This window comes from Podarcis bocagei (assembly GCF_964188305.1).
Source record: "Podarcis bocagei genome assembly, chromosome: 1".
In the NCBI taxonomy this organism is placed as follows: domain Eukaryota; kingdom Metazoa; phylum Chordata; class Lepidosauria; order Squamata; family Lacertidae; genus Podarcis; species Podarcis bocagei.
The window spans coordinates 85556404-85575634 of record NC_138125.1 but is presented as its reverse complement, the minus strand read 5'-3'; the positions used below and the strand labels follow the sequence as shown (position 1 = coordinate 85575634).

The following is a 19231-nucleotide window of genomic DNA, read 5'->3' as shown; positions in this document are numbered from 1 at the left end:
AAGGATAGCTGTGTCTCGGTTTGCATAGTGGTTCCGAAAGTGCAAATTTGATAGATTTGGCTTCAAATTAGACCTGAATAGAATTTATTGCCCATCTCTAGAGGGACTGTAGCATGGAGAGGGTGTGTCGTAGATAAGGTCTTGAGGTTCTCCATCCGTGATGTAGCTCATAGAGAACTGATACTATTCTGATAGACCAGAACTTCAGTGTATATCTTCAATTTCCTTACCAGCTAATCCCACATAGCTTCATGGAGGAAGGAAATCTCACCACAGTGACCGACTTCATTCTCCTGGGCTTCACAACAAACCCTAAACTGCAGCTGATCTTATTTGTACTGTTTCTACTAATATATATAGCCAGCCTGGCAGGGAATATCACATTAATTGCTCTAATCTGCAGCAGCTCTCACCTCCATACACCCATGTATTTCTTCATTGGGAACCTTTCCTTCCTGGATCTGTGGTATTCCTCCATCTATACGCCAAAGATCTTGGTGAACTGCATCTCTGAAGACAAGAGCATTTCCTTTGGTGGCTGTGCCTCCCAATTCTTCTTCTCAGCTGCCCTTGCCTATAGCGAGTGCTACCTTCTGGCAGCTATGGCCTATGACCGTTATATGGCCATAGCCAAGCCATTGTTGTATGCCACTGCCATGTCCAGAAAGCTGTGCACAGCACTGGTGGCCCTCTCATATCTAGGTGGGTTCATCAATTCCACCTTAATCACTAGTGAAACCTTCACATTGAGCTTCTGTGATGGCAACGTCATTGATGACTTCTTCTGTGACTTACCTCCATTGGTGAAGCTATCCTGCAACGTGCCCAAGAGCTATCAGTCCGTGTTGTACTTCATTTTGGCTTCTAATGTAATTACACCCTCTGCACTTATCCTTGCCTCCTATGCCTTCATTCTGGCTGCCATCTTGAGGATCCGCTCCACTGAAGGGAGACTGAAAGCCTTCTCCACATGTGCCTCTCATCTGATTGCAGTTACTTTGTACTATGGCTCTATCCTCTTCATCTACTCACGGCCCAGCTCCAGCTATGCTTTGGAAAGGGACAAAGTGGTCTCTGTTTTCTACACAGTAGTGATTCCTATGCTTAATCCCCTCATCTACAGCCTCAGGAACAAGGATGTAAAACATGCTCTGAAGAAACTAGCAATGAAATGGAGGACAGCATGAATGAATATAACTGGAAGCATGCAGTTTTGTTTCTAGTAGCTTAGCATTATTATTCATTAGTAAGATCTTTTGTCATGTGTTTTTATGTAGATGTGTCCTCAGAACCTCATTTGTATAGTGCATTATTTGTGAGACACTATTTTTCATACTCATAAGACCCATTCATGTTGGACTAATTCCTTTTCTCCCTCTGCCCATTTTGAGGCTGACTATTGCTGCAGATAACAATTATTTTAGATCATTTCCCCCGATAAAGTATCTGAACCCTAGGCTGCCATCCTATACCCACTTACTGGGGCATCTCATTTAACTAAGGATGTATAAATCTGTCATTTTAAATGTGCCAGTTTTTTGGTTTACCAAACTTAGGTTCAGTTCTGCACTTAAGTCCTCACAAAAATTCATCAGCACTTTAGTGCCCATTTCCCCAAATACAATGCATTTTTACACATAATTTAGTTGGGGAACTGCATCACAAAATTCAGAGAAGTGCCGATTTCAAAGGATGGCTGCCTTTGGGCTTCTGGAAGAAAAAATTAGAGGCAGTTTCTCATTAATATGTTTATTGAACTTACCTCTGCATTTAACTCAATGAGACTTACTTTTGATAGAATCATAGAATCATAGAGTTGGAATGGACCACAAGGGCCATCAAGTCCAACCCCCTGCCAAGCAGGAAACACCATCAGAGCACTCCAGACATATGATTGTCAAGCCTCTGCTTAAAGACCTCCAAAGAAGGAGACTCCACCACACTCCTTGGCAGCAAATTCCACTGTCGAACAGCTCTTACTGTCAGGAAGTTCTTCCTAATGTTTAGGTGGAATCTTCTTTCTTGTAGTTTGGATCCATTGCTCCGTGTCCGCTTCTCTGGAGCAGCAGAAAACAACCTTTCTCCCTCCTCTATATGACATCCTTTTATATATTTGAACATGGCTATCATATCACCCCTTAACCTCCTCTGATAAGGCATGCTACATAGGATTGCAATATTAGCCACTTGTGTATATCCTAGATCAATATATTGCTCTCATAGAGAACATCTATGAACATAACAAAGTTCACTCCTCACTTATTTAGTTGAGATGCTATAATATAATTTGAAAATAAATATAAAGATAACAATTTCTTTTAAAATTGTATGTTTCCTGTTTAATAAAACAATGATAATAAATTAGAAAGTATATGATAAAACTGGCCTCTGTTATTGCAAAGGGTTATTTGTTCTGGGTGTTGGTGGCTATTACATCAGTGCTGTTGTGTGAAGAAACAGTAATTCAAAATCCAGTGGCCCTCTAGAGGTAGTTGGACTCCAGCCAAGATGATCAATGTGCAGGGACTATGGGAATTGTAGTCCAATAACATCCAGAGGGCCACAGGTTCCTCATCCCCATTCTAGATTAAAAAAATTCATTGCATGACACAATTGTTCCACAGAAGTGTGTGTGAGGAGAAGAGGAGGAGGAGGAGGAGTTTGGATTTGATATCCCGCTTTATCCAAAGGAGTCTCAAAGTGGCTAACATTCTCCTTTCCCTACCTCCCCCACAACAAACACTCTGTGAGGTGAGTGGGGCTGAGAGACTTCAGAGAAGTGTGACAAGCCCAAGGTCACCCAGCAGCTGCATATGGAGGAGCGGAGATGCGAACCCAGGTCCCCAGATTACGAGACTACCACTCTTAGCCACTACACCACACCCAAGGGAGCCAGCAACCATGAGTCAGGGACTTATGGAGCAGTTGCAGCAACAGGGAAACTCCCGCCTCCACCAGCTTATAGGTCCTCCCCTGATGGGTTGTGCTCCTGCAACCTGAGAATTCTAGCGACACAGAAGGTGCTGATTCTCTTCCCACTACAAGACCCTCCTGGTTCTAGGAGACAGCAGGCAGGGGAAGGTGGAAAGTCTACTGATCCATATGTTAGTTGAACTGCCTCTTCTTCTGCTGCCCCATCTGGTGTGCCTTCCTCCATCCCACTCTGTCCTGACTCTCCCCTGGCTCCTGCCTTGTAGGCAGTGTCAGGACCCATAAATCAATGGTCCCCTTGCCTGGGTAACTCCCCTAGCCCCCTGCCTTCGCTGCACACTCTTCAGAGTCCTGCCAGTCCTTGAGAGCGTTGGTGATGTCAGGTGCAGGAAGGAAAATGAGGGCCCCTGACAAATCACAATTAGTCCCATTGCCTGAGGAAACCCTGCCAGAAAGCAAGAGAAATGGGTGCCATGTATTTTCTTTTGCAAGAGGGGAGGGGAAATGACAGGGAACACAATGAGAAAGCAAATTGCATGGGATGCCTATACCCTTGACACCACCACAAAGATATGTCTCCTGATGAGGGAATCAGAGATCAGAAATCTTCTGGGGACAGAGCTCCCGGCCTCCGCCATTCCTACTTTAATTACCGCATCATTTTTCAGAGGAAGGAAATGCAATGCACAATAAATAGACACCCAGGAGTTTACAGGGTTCAGTAGGATGCTGACTTAACCAATGATCAAAACGTCAGAGTTCATCTCTCCCACCCGTAGAAAGGTTCAAGGAAAAGACAAAGGGGAGCATCACTCAGGAACTCTGGATCTTCTAGAAGAAGCCTTGGTGAGACGCAGCTATGTAATCATCAGCCTCGCAGAGCAACTGGGACCCAAGAAAACTTTGATATCTCATAGACTAATTAATATTTAAAACAACCCTGCCATCCACATTTCCTACATTTCTCCAGACCACTGTATCTTTTCCTTAAAATGGTGAATGAAAACAGTACCACCATCACCGAGTTCATTCTCCAGGGCATCTCAAATGATCCAGGTATGAAAATCTTATTATTTGTGGTATTCCTGATCATCTATCTGGTCAATGTTGTGGGAAACCTGGGCATGATCATCTTGATCACACTTGATTCCCACCTTCACAATCCTATGTACTACTTCCTCTGGCACCTGTCCTTCTGTGACATCTGCTACTCATCTACTATTGCCCCCAGAATGCTGTCTGACTTGTTATCTGAGAGCAGGAACATCTCCTTCCCTGAATGCACTGCCCAGTTCTACTTCTTTGCTGCCTTTGTGGGTGCCGAGTGCTACATTTTAGCAGTGATGGCCTATGACCGCTATGTGGCCATCTGCAACCCATTGCTCTATTCCACTGCCATGTCCAAGTCCCTCTGCATCTGGCTCCTACTTGGCTCATACATTGCTGGCACAACTAGTGCCATAATACACACAACAGCCACCTTCAGCCTGCAGTTCTGCAGTTCCAACCTCATCAACCATTTCTTCTGTGATGTCCCTCCATTGCTGGCAATCGCTTGTTCTGACACCCACATTAATGAGATTTTGCTTTTTGCATTTGCTGGATTTCTTGAGATGAGCTCCCTCTCCATCATCCTACTCTCTTACATCTTCATTTTAGCAGTTGTCCTGAGAATGCCCTCAGGGAGGCTCAAAGCCTTCTCCACCTGTGGGTCCCACTTCACAGGGGTCACTTTATTTTATGGGACTGTGATTTTCATGTATCTCCGGCCCACTTCTGTCTATGCCTTGGAACAAGACAAATGGGCTTCTGTGTTCTACACTGTAGTGATCCCCATGCTCAATCCTCTGATCTACAGCTTGAGGAACAAAAATGTTAAGGAAGCTTTCAGAAAACTCATTAACAAGAAGCTGAACTCTGTCATAAACTAAAATGCAATATTATTATGAATGGGGTTTTCTTTGTGAACTGGTTCCATAGGAACTTGACTTGTAGGTTTCAGAATGATTTCCTTTCCCTTATAGCTGATCATCAATTTCCAGAGAACCAAAAAACGAAGGAATTCAACCACAGAGTTGCTGTCTGACATTCATTGAGCTATGTCATTTGTACAAGTACAAGTTTATTAAATTTGTGAGGTCCATGCCTTTACACAAAATACCATAAAACATTATTAAAAGATAAACAATAAAATTATAAAAGTAAGCTAAAATTCATGCCATGCTGTCCCAGCAAGGAAACTACCCAATAAACCCCACCATTCAGGGAAGAAGATACAGCAACAGGTTAGGAGAGCAATGGGGGGGACCTCACCGTTTCATCCAGGAACCATACCCTAGTTTTCATAGCCTTCACCACAAAGACTGCTACCACGTGAGAAATCCGTGGATCAGCGTCCACCAGTAAAAACTTTACTTGGTCCTCAGAGTTGACTATTGATTTGGGAATAGTTTGTAACATCGCATCCCAGAAAGCCGAATAGATGGGACAATACAACATGTAATGTATGAGATCCTCTTTGGTTCTCATATAACAAGGACATATACGCTGCTCTACTGGGATTTTTGCATATCTGCCTGACAGATAGGCCGTAGGAATGGTTTGAAAACGGGCCATAGTAAAGGCTCTCCGAAGAGTGGGATTGATGATATTCGCCAAATAATTGGCGCAGATTTTGACTGCTTTCAGTCGGGGAAACCAGTGGGAGGACCCTAGGATCTGTATTTTTGTGATATCTAACAAAGCGTCTCTCTCCAGGATCCATTTCCGGACTTTGTCCGGGTTCCACAGTTTAAGGATATTAAACTCCGGTAGGGTGTATCTAACCAGGATCTCAGATAAGTTTTGGCGCCAAGTGGTGTTCTTTTGAAAAGATACAAAGGCTTGTTTGGCCAATAAGGTGTTTGAAGCGTTTGCAAGGTTGATGTAAAATCGTAGGAATCTTAAGTGGGCCCTGGCAGATACAGAGGGTAATCCAACCTCCACCCTCAAGAAAGCTGCTGGGGTTCCTTGAGGAAGGCCTAGAATCCTCTTGAGATAATAATTTTGCAAAATTTCAAGCTGTTCCAACAGCCTCTGGTTCCACCCCCAGAGTTCTATCCCATATAACATCTGGGGGATAGCTTTCCCAACAAAAGCTCTTAATGCCGGGATCACCAGTTGTCCCCCCCTGGAATGGAAGAAACTAAGCAAAACACCAATTGTTCTTCATGTTAGAATGGTTACAGCCTTAAAGTGGGCTAGCCAACTAGATGTAGCCTGGAATGTAACACCCAGATATTTTAAAAAAGGACACTGTTCAATCACATGTTCATCTAAAGACCATCTAAAGATGTGGCGAGCTCTAGTGAACACCACAATTTTTGTTTTGTCATAGTTTATCTTTAGTGAGTTATGGGAACAGTAGGCTGTGATCCCCTCCAGCATGCTGCGTAAGCCTCTTCGGGTGAGTGCCATTAAAGCCATGTCATCGGCATATATCAATATATTCAGGCGTTTACCTTCAAGGGCTGGAGCCGATGACTTGTACTTTGCCATGTACTGAACAATGTAATGTCATTTGTAATTTAAAAATCATTTGTTCTGAATGAGGTTGGCTGAAACTTCATGTGGACTCTGCAATTTAACAAGTGTGAAGGGTCACCTGAAAGCAGGCATTCCATCAGACCACCTCAGTGGGGGAGATGGGAAGTGTTGTGTTGGGATATAAGGAAGATATCAGAAGGAAGTGTCCTTTTATTTCTACAAGACAAGACTAAAATAAGAAATTCCCCTTGGAGTACTTAACCATGAAAAGCACAGGAGCTCAAGGGTCCAAAAAGCATTACATTCAAATACAGCACCTCCTAGCATACATAACAGGAAGATTCCACCATCTTCTTTAAAAATGTGTCATCATGACAACAGCTGGTTTGCTATTTTATAACACTAATTCTCATCATCAGGTTATATACAACTAGCTTATACCCAGAGTAGACCCACTGGAATTTAACACTTACAGCAGCTTTAACACTTACCCAGCTCCTCGGCCATGTCCTTGAAGGCCTGTAGCAAGACCAAGCAGTCATTTGCATTACTTGCCACCAAAATAAAGTCATCCAGGTAATGTCCCACCCCCTTGGAACCCGTTTTTAATTTCAGCGGCCATTCAATGAAGGTGCTGAAGGTTTCGAAAGCGGCACAGGCAATGGAGCACCCCATAGGCTTGGCCTTATCAATGAAATAAGCGCCCTGGAATTTAAAACCTAACCAGCGAAAGTCCTGTGGGTGAACTGGGAGAAGGCAAAATGCTGATTCAATGTCGCATTTTGCCAGAAAAGCGCCCCTACCATATCCTCGAACCAACTTCACCGCTTGATCAAAGGATGCATACTTCACTGTGCATAGCTCTTGGGGTATGGCGTCATTAACTGAGGCACCCTTAGGGTAGGAGAGGTTGTGTATCATCCTGAATTCCCCAGGGGCCTTTTTGGGGACAATGCCGAAGGGTGAAATGTGCAGCTGCTCAATGGGGGGTTCCGCAAATGGACCAGCCACCCTCCCAGCCAATATTTCTTTCTGAATCTTTTTCATAGTGATGTCCGGTCTCTCTAAAACTGACTTTTGGTTTAGGGGCAATTGGAATTGGGGGTGAAGGCAACTGGAATTCTGAATCCTTGGGGAAAGCCTTCCTCTAGCAGAAGGGCGGCTTGCTTGTTGGGATATAGTTTGAACAAAGATCTTAGGGGTTGGAGTTTAACAGGAGAGCGAGCTAGGTTGAGGGAAAAATTAGTAGCGATTCCCCGCTGCACTGCGGGAGGGTCCTGATGCGCCTGCGGGGGCACCCTGGTTTCCCTGATGTGGGTGACCCCTGCCGCTCTGAAAGGGCTGCTGCTTGTTCTTAAAGCAGGTCGTCGCCGGGTGACTGCCTAGACGCTTATCGCATTCGTGCAAGTACTTACAAGAGGTGCACTGGCAGCTCCCTCTATTGAAGTCCCAGCATTGCTTACGACGTTTTGTGTCTACCTTACCAGGTTTTGCTTGATCATGTGTTTTCTTTTCGATGTTAGGCCCCACGTGATCCATCCAGTAATTATTGTCCCTCTGATCCCAGTGCGTGGAGGACAAGAGCGAGGCGTTCCTACGGAAATCCTCGTCGTATGATATGGCAGCCACGTCTCCTGCTAATTCACGAGCCTTTCTCACGTGCACCAGATAAGATGCAAGGTGCAACCCACGTTTTGGATAACCCCCTAAGACTATCCCCATAAATACCTGGTAACCACTGAGCCAATTCTCAAATGTACGCTCCGCCTGTGGGGACCTGTATCTTTTCTTGCCATAATACCTCCTTTTCTCCCCTTTGCCTTTTATTTGCGTGGGCGGTAGCAAGGTGAACATATCTACGTAGTCCCCATTCAATATCTTATCCCTTTTCCTCTTAGAGAGGTGATTACCCAGAATAAAATCAGTCGATGAGTGAGTTGAGACTTTAACGTCTTCCACCAGCACCCCATCTTTCCACTCAAGAGTACCGTTAAATGTTTTCCTGTGTGAATTGGCCCGCCTCTCATAGACCCACAAGGGGACACCAGTCTCCTCCCCTTCTCCCCGGTATGTATCCATGGGTGCATCACTATCACCCTCAGAAGAAGAAGTACCTGTCTCATCCTCGGAGTCAGACGTGTCCCTTCTCTTGCTCTTCTTGGACACGTGCTTCCTCTTCGCTTTCCTTTTTCCTCCACGGGGGCCACTGTCCTGTGGTGGTGGGTCGACGGACGTTGAAGGTGCCTGCTGGGGAGGCAACTCCTCGTCGGAAGATGAGCCCTCGGAAGGACTGCGCTGAGCCGGAGCGTCCTGAAAAACACTAGGGACCCCAATTGTCTCCTGGCTTGCATTAAGGGGAGCAGACCGAGATGGTTTGGCCCTCTGCGCACCAGCCTTTGACTTCTTTGGACCAGGCTTGGGGTTCTGGGCACTAGACTTAGACTTCTGAGCACGTGTGGTTTGCAAACGTGTTTGGGGCCGATTGGGCGGTCCCATGCCATGCTGCGTTGCGCTAGACGTAGATGAAGAGGGTCCTGCTAGGCCCTGTTGGCTGGGGTGTGTGTCAGGAATACAACCTTGAGATAGTTCTACTATGGTAGAAGTCGAGGCAGCTGGAGGCCCACATTGCGCGTAAAAGTTTTGGATAGCTGAAAAGAGTTCAGCTAACGCTTCAGGGTTACCATGCGCAACGGGCGCTAGGGCACCACCCGACTGGGGTGTTTGAGCGTTGCCGCTGTTTGCCATTTTGACCACCCAAATACGAGTGAGTGTCTATATGTGTGAAGAGGATATATATAAAAAAATTATTTGTTTGTTTGTTTGTTTGTTTATTATCTGTTTGTTTATTTATTTATCTATCTATCTATCTATATATCTATTATTATTATTATTATTATTAATTATTATTAATTATTATTAATTATTGTTATTATTATTATTTTAAGTTATTTATTTATTTATTTATTTATTTATTGTGGGTATAATATTTTTATTTATTATTTATTATTTATTATTTATTATTTATTATTTATTATTTATTATTATTATTTATTATTTATTATTATTATTTATTTATTATTATTATTATATTATTATTATTATATTTACTTATTTATTTATGTAATTTGAATTTATCTATTTGTTTGTTTGTTTTCTTATTGTTATTATTTATTAATATACCTAATATTTATTCGTTCCCTTGATAAATGGTAATTTGGTAGTTAACCACCAAATCTACCAATCTCCCCGCTGTACTTGAGAGCAGTCACCGACACTGGTGTGCAAGTGACAAGCGGTTCAAAGTAAGGCACTGAGATGCGAGCAAGCCTTTTAAGACCTTGCAAGGACTTCCACCCTATAAACTTAAAAGCAATAGATAATGCTGGAATAAAATAAGAGACTTATAATGAACTAATCAACACGCGAATGCGGCTCCTTCTAAAATGAGCAATTGGACTAATGATATCAGGCAGCAAAATGAATTACTTGTGCCTGGCAGCGCAAATAATGAATTAAATTATTAGGCAGCGAAAGGATTAAATGCAGCTAGCAGGCCACCCCAATGAGCTAAAGTATATTCCGGAAAGCCAGGCTTGCTTGTGACCAACAAGTCCACTAAACCACCAGGAACTGCTGAAAACTGCAAGCTACAGAGCCACAATGTAACCTTCACTAGCGGGGAAATGAAGATATTAAGGGTGCAACTGTAACTCCTTTTGTAGGCTGCAAGTAAGCTGGCGGTAGGCCAGGGTATGCCTCACCCAAAATGGCTGCCGATGTGACCACGTGGTCCACACAAGATGGCACCTGCCTGCAGCCGGGTGGGTGCCTCACCTAAAATGGCCACCGCCCCGTGACCATGTAGTCCGAATCAAATGGCGACCGCCTCCCGTGCGTAGTCGGGGCAACCGCGGACGCTCTGCTAGTTTAAAGGGGTTCAGCGATAAGGCCACCCGTACTCAACCCACCCATGCTAAATAATCAGGAATTACGGAAATCCCCATTCTCAGTGTGCGCAGAGGGAAGCGGCTCCGCAGCGCCCAGGATCGCTTGATAATGAGCACAGAATACGCGGCAAACCCTCGCGCTCGCCGGTACAACTCCCACTAAACTAAAGCTAAGCTACAGGCAATCAAAGTGAGATGGAAAGCCTGCAATGCATGAAAGGCACTTCCTTCCTCTCCCCCACTGGGAGCTGTTTGGCCTCGGATGAATCCACACGCATTCCCCCCCTTCCCGAGAGGGACTCACAAAGGGATTCAAAGAAAAACCTCTGTGAGCGCTGAGGCAGCTCACGCCTGCGATCTGCCTCTGGGTTCCCGGCTGATGAACCGAAGACGCTCCTAGCAGATGAACCGGGAGCGTTCCTGTAGCGACCGTCACAGGGAGGAGGCGCACAATCCACGGAAGTTACTGCTTGTCAGCCGACTGCGCCTTGCCGTCCCCGAGGAAATCAGCGTGACACTGCTTGCAAATATAGCCTGAGGAGCAGGGTCCTGGGGTTGTGCCTAGATCCGCGAAAACAAATGTGGGGGGGGGGACGGCTGGAGGCGGCACAGCACAATCGCAAAGGCAGCTTTTGTGTTCCCGCCAGAGGAAGGGATAAACTCAAGAGAAACTGGAGAATAAGGATAGGTAAGCGATGAGAAAAATCAAAACGCAGCACCGTAAAAGGTAAGGAAGCAAACCACTGCTGCTGCAGAGAAGGAAAAGGGGCGAGCCAGGGCTGCCCCGACCTTAAGTGCACCTAGGTAAACCTGCCCCTACCGGCAGCTGATTGGCTGGCTCGGGGGCGATGAATATGGATGAGAGTGGGGAATCCCTGACTCCCGCGGTGCTGACGCCAGCCCCGCGAGATTGTAGACGGGGTCATGAGCCCGCAACACCCCCCCTCCTTATGTCGGGAGTGGCTTAGTATTTACACAATAGTTTCAGTCCGAGCACACCGCTCAGTCTTCCGCACTCAATGAGTCAGTTGCACCCACTGAAGGGTGGACTCTGCTAACAGGCTATCCTCCATCGGCTACCCCCTCCTACTGTTGGCCTGACGCCAAGCCTGGACTCTACCCTTCCTCCTAGTAACAGGAGACTATGGAGCCGCTTTCCCAGTTTGCCCCTCCTCCCCTGAGAATGTGTCTGAGATCTGCAGCTCCTCTACCTGCCTCACGCTGTCTTGGGACTTTACGACACGCATTCCAGGAAGGGAGGGACTCACCTCACCCCCCGTATGGGAAGAAGGCAAGCCTCTATCTCTTTCTGCCTGCCACCCCCCCCCTCGTCATCGGAGCCCCGCTGTTGCTCCTGGACGGAGCGTTCCTGACAGAACAGGAGTTGCAGAATTCTGCTGATCAGTTGCTTGCTGGTGCCTTCAAACCCTGTATCCTTTGCCCACAGGCTATGAAATCAAATGAAAGGGATCGGAGGGTTGCAAGCACTGCCAATCACCTGGTTGGCAGCATCTGCAAATTCTGTTTTCAACAGGAAGCTGCATATTTACCTGTCCCATAGCTGACATCACGGCCCATCCCAGATAAAGAAGACGCACATCTGATAGTTAATTCTTTATCGGCAAGATAAACACTTACAGCAGCTTCCACAGTGCTCTAGATACACAAACAAATATACTCCTCTAGCCTATAGGAACCTAAAGGTCTGGAGCCTATGGAGCAGTTGCAGCAACAATTAAATTCCACCTCTCCACTTGCTTATATGTCCTCCCCTGGTGGGTTGTGCTCCAGCAACCAGAGACCTCAACCGGTATGGAAGGTGCCACTGCCCTTCCCACTTCAAGCCCCTCCTGGATTTAGGAGACAGCGGGCAGAGGAAGGTGGGAAGTCTATTGAACCATCTGCCGACTGAATAGCCTCTGCTGCTGCTGCCCCGTCTGGTGTGCCTTCCTCCATCCCACTCTGACCTGACACTCGTCCCTTGGCTCCTGCCTTGTAGGCAGTGTCAGGACCCATAATTCAATGGTCTCCTTGCCTGGATAACTCCCCTGGTCCCTTGCCTCCGCTGAACATCCTTCAGAGTCCTGCCAGCCCTTGAGAGCATTGGTGATGTCAGGTCCAGGAAGGAAAATGAGGGCCCCTGACAAACCACAATTAGTCCCATTGCCTGAGAAACCCTGCCAGAAAGCAAGAGAAATGGGTGCCATGTATTTTATTGTGCAGGAGGGGAGGGGAAATGACAGGGAACACAATGAGAAAGCAAATTGCATGGGATGCCTATACCCTTGACACCTCCACAAAGATATGTCTCCTGATGAGGGAATCAGAGATCAGAAATCCTCTGGGGACAGAGCTCCCGGCTTCCGCCATTCCTACTCTTTAATTACCACATCGTTTTTCAGAGGAAGGAAACGCAATGCACAATAAATAGACATCCAGGAGTTTACAGGGATCAGTAAGATGCTGACTTAACCAATGATCAGAACCTCAGAGTTCATCTCTCCCACCCATAGAAAGGTTCAAGGAAAAGACAAAGGGGAGCATCACTCAGGAACTCTGGATCTTCTAGAAGAAGCCTTGGTGAGACGCAGCTATGTAATCATCAGCCTCGCAGAGCAACTGGGACCCAAGAAAACTTTGACATCTCATAGACTAATTAATATTTAAAACAACCCTGCCATCCACATTTCCTACATTTCTCCAGACCACTGTATCTTTTCCTTAAAATGGTGAATGAAAACAGTACCACCATCACCGAGTTCATTCTCCAGGGCATCTCAAACGATCCAGGTATGAAAATCTTATTATTTGTGGTATTCCTGTTCATCTATCTGGTCAATGTTGTGGGAAATCTGGGCATGATCTTCTTGATCACACTTGATTCCCACCTTCACAATCCTATGTACTTCTTCCTCTGGCACCTGTCCTTCTGTGACATCTGCTACTCATCTGCCATTGCCCCCAGAATGCTGTCTGACTTGTTATCTGAGAGCAGGACCATCTCCTTCCTTGAATGTACTGCCCAGTTCTACTTCACTGCTGCCTTTGGGGATGCCGAGTGCTACATTTTAGCAGTGATGGCCTATGACCGCTATGTGGCCATCTGCAACCCATTGCTCTATTCCACTGCCATGTCCAAGTCCCTCTGCATCAGGCTCCTACTTGGCTCATACATTGCTGGCACAACTAGTGCCATCATACACACAACAGCCACCTTCAGCCTGCAGTTCTGCAGTTCCAACCTCATCAACCATTTCTTCTGTGATGTCCCTCCACTGCTGGCAATCACTTGTTCTGACACCCACATTAATGAGATTTTGCTTTTTGCATTTGCTGGCTTTGTTGCGATGAGCTCCCTCTCCATCATCCTTCTCTCTTACATCTTCATTTTAGCAGCTGTCCTGAGAATGCCCTCAGGGAGTCTCAAAGCCTTCTCCACCTGTGGGTCCCACTTCACAGGGGTCGCTTTATTTTATGGGACTGTGATTTTCATGTATCTCCGGCCCACCTCTGTGTATGCCTTGGATCAAGACAAATGGGCTTCTGTGTTCTACACAGTAGTGATCCCCATGCTCAATCCTCTGATCTACAGCTTGAGGAACAAAGATGTTAAGGAAGCTTTCAGAAAACTCATTAACAAGAAGCTGAACTCTGTCTTAAACTAAAATGCAGTATTATTACTGATTATTATTTTTTTGTGAACTGGTTCCATAGGAACTTGACTTGTAGGTTTCAGAACGATTTCCTTTCCCTTATAGCTGATCAACAATATCCTACTAGCTAGAGAACCAGAAAGCAAAGGAATTCAACCACAGGGTTATTGTCTGACATTCATTGAGCAATGTCATTTGCAATTTCAAAATCATTTGTGCTGAATGAGGTTGACTGAAACTTCTTGTGGACTCTACAATTTAACAAGTTTGAGGGGTCACCTGAAAGCAGGCATTCCATCAGACCACCTCAATGGGAGAGATGGGAAGTGTTGTGTTGGGATATAAGGAAGATATCAGAAGGAAGTGTCCCTTTCTTTCTACAAGACAAGAGTAAAAGAAGAAATTCCCCCTTCGAGTACTGCACCATGAAAAGCACAGGAGCTCAAGGGTCCAAAAAGCATTACATTCAAATACAGCACCTCCTAGCATACATAACAGGAAGATTCCACCATCTTCTTTAAAAATGTGTCATCATGAAAACAGCTCTGATCTACAGCTTGAGGAACAAAGATGTTAAGGAAGCTTTCAGAAAACTCATCAACAAGAAGCTAAGTCCTGTCTTAAACTGAAATGCTATGTTATTACTGAATGGTTTTTTTCCCTTTCACTTATAGCTGATTCTCAATTTCCTACTAGCTAGAGAATCAGAAATATGCAGAATGAGGTTGGCTGAAACTCCTGGAATGACTCAATAGTAAGCGGTTGGAAAATTACAGCCTATCAGGTTCATTTCAAATAAATCCCTTTACAAAATGGCACAAGTCACAGCTCATACTACATGCAGTATTGATGCAGATACGTCCTCACATATGTATTAATAACAAGAAAACAGACCAGTTATCATCTACATTGCATCACTGTGCACATTTATTTACATGCAACATGCCACATGTGCAAAAACACTTTTGTTAAGCAATTATGTCATGAGTGGCAACCTGTTGCCCTATAAATTTTGCTGGATTCCAGTTTCCATCAGCCTCAACTGATATGGCCAAGGTCACAAATGACGGCAGTATCTAGAAGGACTACAGCAGTATCTAGAGGGCCACAGGTCCCCCAACCCCTGAATTATGTGATTCCTTTTTGCAATAATAATGTAATCTACTCACATTTGGGGCAGGGTAATAAAATCAATAACTATCAAATATATTGATTGGTTTGTGTCATCTGGTGTCTGGTGACTGAGGATGCTTTTCTATATATGAGGAAATGGGACCTGTGGCCTTCCAGGTGTCATTTATTCCAGCTCCAATCAGCCCCAGTCAAGGCTAATGGTCAGAGATTATGGGAATGTCATCCAACAACATCTAGAGGACAATAGGTTTCCCAGTTTTGCTGTATGCCTTAATTGGAGTAGAGACCCATTGACCTCAGTAGGACTTACTTCTGAGATGATATGTATAGGATTGCACTGTAAAGCTTGTTAACTTTACTTGAATGATTCATATATTGTATTTCTGCTTTCTGCTCTCTCTCTCTCTCTCTCTCTCTCTCTCTCTCTCTCTCTCTCTCTCTCTCTGTGTGTGTGTGTGTGTGTGTGTGTGTGTGTGAAAGTTCAGTCTTGCACTGGGCTTATTTTTGTAAAATATTTGTTCTCCATTTTATTCATTTGAAAGAAATGAGCTCAAGTCCACACATAAATATGTTACAGTACATTTTCTATCACTAAAACAGCACAACTTGGCAACTCCTCTAGAATATTATCCTTAAAGATTGTCTTTGATTTGATTTACTATACTTCTATGCTGCTTTTCCTTAAAATGAATCCCAAAGCAGCTTCTGAACAATAAATATTAACATGATAGAGCATAATAGAGTTTCACAAATACAGTATAAATTATGAAGAATGTAATTGTTTCACTGGTTATTTATCAATCAATCAATCAATCAATCTATAAAATACTATTAACAAAGCAACAAAGCAACAACTATAAAATAATCATTACAATCAAAAAAATCATATTATATGATTAAAAAACCAATACATCATTTATAATCTATAAATCAATCTTAACAACATTAACAAAGTAGCAAGCCAAAACAACAACTCAGCACTGTTATGTTATCTGATGGACAGGCATAAACATGACAGAGATTGTGCTGATGGGGTATCTTATTTTTTGCATGCCACAGAAACTTTTGTTGTTGTTGTAAAACAACACAGCTTTTTCTCTGATAAATGAATTGTGCCTCAAAGTGGACCCATTGAAATAAATGGGCCTAAGTAACTCATTACTAGCTAAAGTCCATTGATGTCAATTGGTTTACTCTGTGTTTTAGTCATACCATCCTATAAAACCATTGGGAACAGTGTAAAGAAAAGGAACAAATTGTCCCATCCCAGTATTCTGTGGGTATGGCTTCTAGAAGAGACATGACCAGGGGTCATGGGCAGAATAAACATTCTGTGAAATTCTGGCAGTGGACAAAGCTGCATTGTAACTTTTGAATAAATGTTTGGTTTTAAATAAATGAATGAATGAATGTTGAATAAACATATAGCCATATATCTATTTAGTTTCCAATTCATATTCTTCTCCAGTATTTTGGGGTTTCAAACACAGTGGGGTTTCAAAAAAACAAGGAAATATAAGTAACAATATTGCCTCTGTAAGTTGGCCAGTGTCTATTAGGATTCTTGCTCCATGTTTGCAGTCATGGGATTGTTGTTCTATCACATGACGGTGTATGTTTTCATTCCACAGTGTGGGAAGTGATGGAGACAGGATGTTTGTGTTACTGTGTTCTGGAAGTGGGACTATTCTCCTTTGTTCTTTGTTCTGAGAAAGAGGAAGGAGCTAAGTCAGAATGCTCCAAGTGTATTATATGTAACTAAACGTAGATTAGCCAAAATGCTGTGCTACTGAGTTCTGTTACACGAACTGCAAATACTCTGCAGGATCCCTAAGTGTGCTGATGCTTCTTGGTATCAGTCGCTGTGATGTTCAGGCTGGAGAAAGCTTTTGAAGCTCCTGAATGACCGACCTGGAGGGAGACAATGTGCCAGTTGGGCATGTGTCTCTGCCAGGGTCCTACACGCGAGTAGGATGATCCTAATAGTGTCACAATAATCATGTGTGTCCTGTTGTGGTTCCTGGCATGTGCTCTCCTCCTCCCCACCCCATGCCCAAGCACAGTACCACCTCATCCTGGCACTCCTTCAGAGAGCAATACAACAGAGTGATTTCAAAATGACAACAAAATACAAGCAACCAGAGTGTAGGAGGACTAGAGACAGGTGCGCTGTAGGGATAGACTAGTCATTGAGAGGAGTCAAAGTACTCTGATGCTGTTGAGGTTGTTCCAATTTAATAATCTGCCTTGGGTCTAGTTAAATGTAGTGGTTCCATGAGACCAATATGTCAACATTCTGCCCCCTCTTATTGTAGACAAATTCATTAAAGTCTAATTAGGACTCTGTGAGAAGATGAACACTTTCAAGAAACTATCCCAGTGAAAAACATCAGTCTGTCAAAATGGAGCAAGGTCCTGAACCCTGGCAAATGAGTAGCTCCATACTGAAACACCCTGGAGTTTGTAGCTTTTAAAATGTGTGGTGCTTGTATACACAAATAATGACCTGAGGCACATAAAGCCAACATTACTGCTTTCTTATAACAAATTTTTGGATGAGATGCCACTCCTATCCAAAAATCTGTCGTCATGAAACAACTGAATTTCTGTTTTAAGATGCTAATTGGTAATATAACAACAACCATGATGATGTTATCAGATCTTTGATTTGAAATCACCACCAGAATGCAATTTGTATGGTATGTTGTCAGTGATGCGAGGACTCTGCTCTCAAAAACTCAAAATCCTATTCGAAAGTAATCCAGATTCCACACCAAGAGAGCCAAGATTCTGTAGCCTGTGTGAATTAAGTTAGAATATACATGTTGTTTTGGTTTTAGTTTTGCTTTTTTGCGTAACTTACTCTGGTTTTTCTAGTCATTTACAGTAGAAAGGAACTATGCACAATACCTGAGCTATTTCTTATCACTAATGGACCTTCTCCAAAGCGTTGTTCTGGCTTTTGCAATTTCACAAGTGTGAGGAGTTACCTGAAAGCAGGCATTCCATCAGACCGCCTCATTGGGAGAGATGGGAAGTGTTGTGTTGGGGTATCAGGAAAGCATGTCAGAAGGAAGCAGGCCTCTCAAAGAACAAATGTCCTTTATTACTATAAGGCAAGACTAAAAGAAGAAACTCACCCTGGAGACTACAGGGGCTCAAGGGTCCAAAAAGCATTACATTCATACAGCACCCCCAGGCTTACATAGCAGGAAGCAGGGCTCACTTGCAGGCAGGAAGTGTCGTGTTTAAATGATTGTATGTAAGCCACTCTGGTAACCATTTTGGCTGAAGAGCAGGGTATGGGTAACAACAACAACAACACAGGCTGTACAGTGGGTGTTTTAAAGGTCAATCAATGCTATAACTTCATTCATTAGCTAAAAACACTGAAAGGTGGGGAAATGCTAGCTTCTTTAAAAAAACAAATGAGAATAGAGCCTGAACATTTTGCCTCGTATTTTTGGATCTAAAAATGTTTGTACAATTTCTTTTGAACAGGTTATACCTCAATTTCTACATTCCAGTAAAGAGTCCCATCCCACAAGTTTCAGTAATACCCATAAGGTTCCAATTCATCTTGCTTGTTACCCATACTCTGTGCAATCGTATGGAGACAACAGAAACCATGAGTCATTCCCTCCAGCTGCTTCCTTCTTGTAGTTGCTTGCTCTTTACCAAGTTTCTGTAGCACCACTTCAGTTTTCTGTGCAGCAAATGAAGCTATTATCCCCAGTACCAGGTGTTCACCTGTCATCTGTAATACTGTCTCCCTTCTCCTTAGGATTTAGTTTAAAGCACTCCTGATCAGGTTCAGGAGACTCTTAGCAAACATATTGTTGCCAACCACTGTGTGAGGTGCAACCCATCTCCTGCTAGAAGTCCTTCCTCAAGCAAATAACACCTGTGTTCAGAGATCTGCACTTGTTGCCAATCTGTGACAGGACCAGGTTCAAGGTGTTACTGTTAGTATTTAAACCCCTTAACAACCAGTCTACCTACGATATCGCCTTACCCCATGTATGTACACAATCGACAGAA

General features: G+C 44.0%; 3 protein-coding genes across 3 annotated transcripts; all 3 read left to right on the top strand.

The window, feature by feature from the left end:
* Nucleotides 1-251: 251 nt before the first annotated feature.
* On the top strand, nt 252-1187 carry LOC308576308 (olfactory receptor 9G19-like; the record flags this gene model as incomplete). The annotated part of the gene is made up of 1 exon (XM_081175519.1): nt 252-1187. One exon carries the CDS (start codon nt 252-254, stop codon nt 1185-1187), a length of 936 nt encoding a protein of 311 aa, XP_081031645.1.
* A 2730-nt stretch (nt 1188-3917) lies between these two features.
* LOC308573060 (olfactory receptor 5AR1-like) lies at nt 3918-4862 on the top strand (the record flags this gene model as incomplete). Its single annotated transcript, XM_081169753.1, has 1 exon — nt 3918-4862. Exon 1 carries the CDS (start codon nt 3924-3926, stop codon nt 4860-4862), a length of 939 nt encoding a protein of 312 aa, XP_081025879.1. The 5' UTR covers nt 3918-3923.
* A 7833-nt stretch (nt 4863-12695) lies between these two features.
* LOC308573054 (olfactory receptor 5AR1-like) lies at nt 12696-14068 on the top strand (the record flags this gene model as incomplete). The annotated part of the gene is made up of 1 exon (XM_081169738.1): nt 12696-14068. The coding sequence occupies exon 1, from the start codon at nt 13130-13132 to the stop codon at nt 14066-14068; it is 939 nt and encodes a 312-aa protein (XP_081025864.1). The 5' UTR covers nt 12696-13129.
* Nucleotides 14069-19231: the final 5163 nt, after the last annotated feature.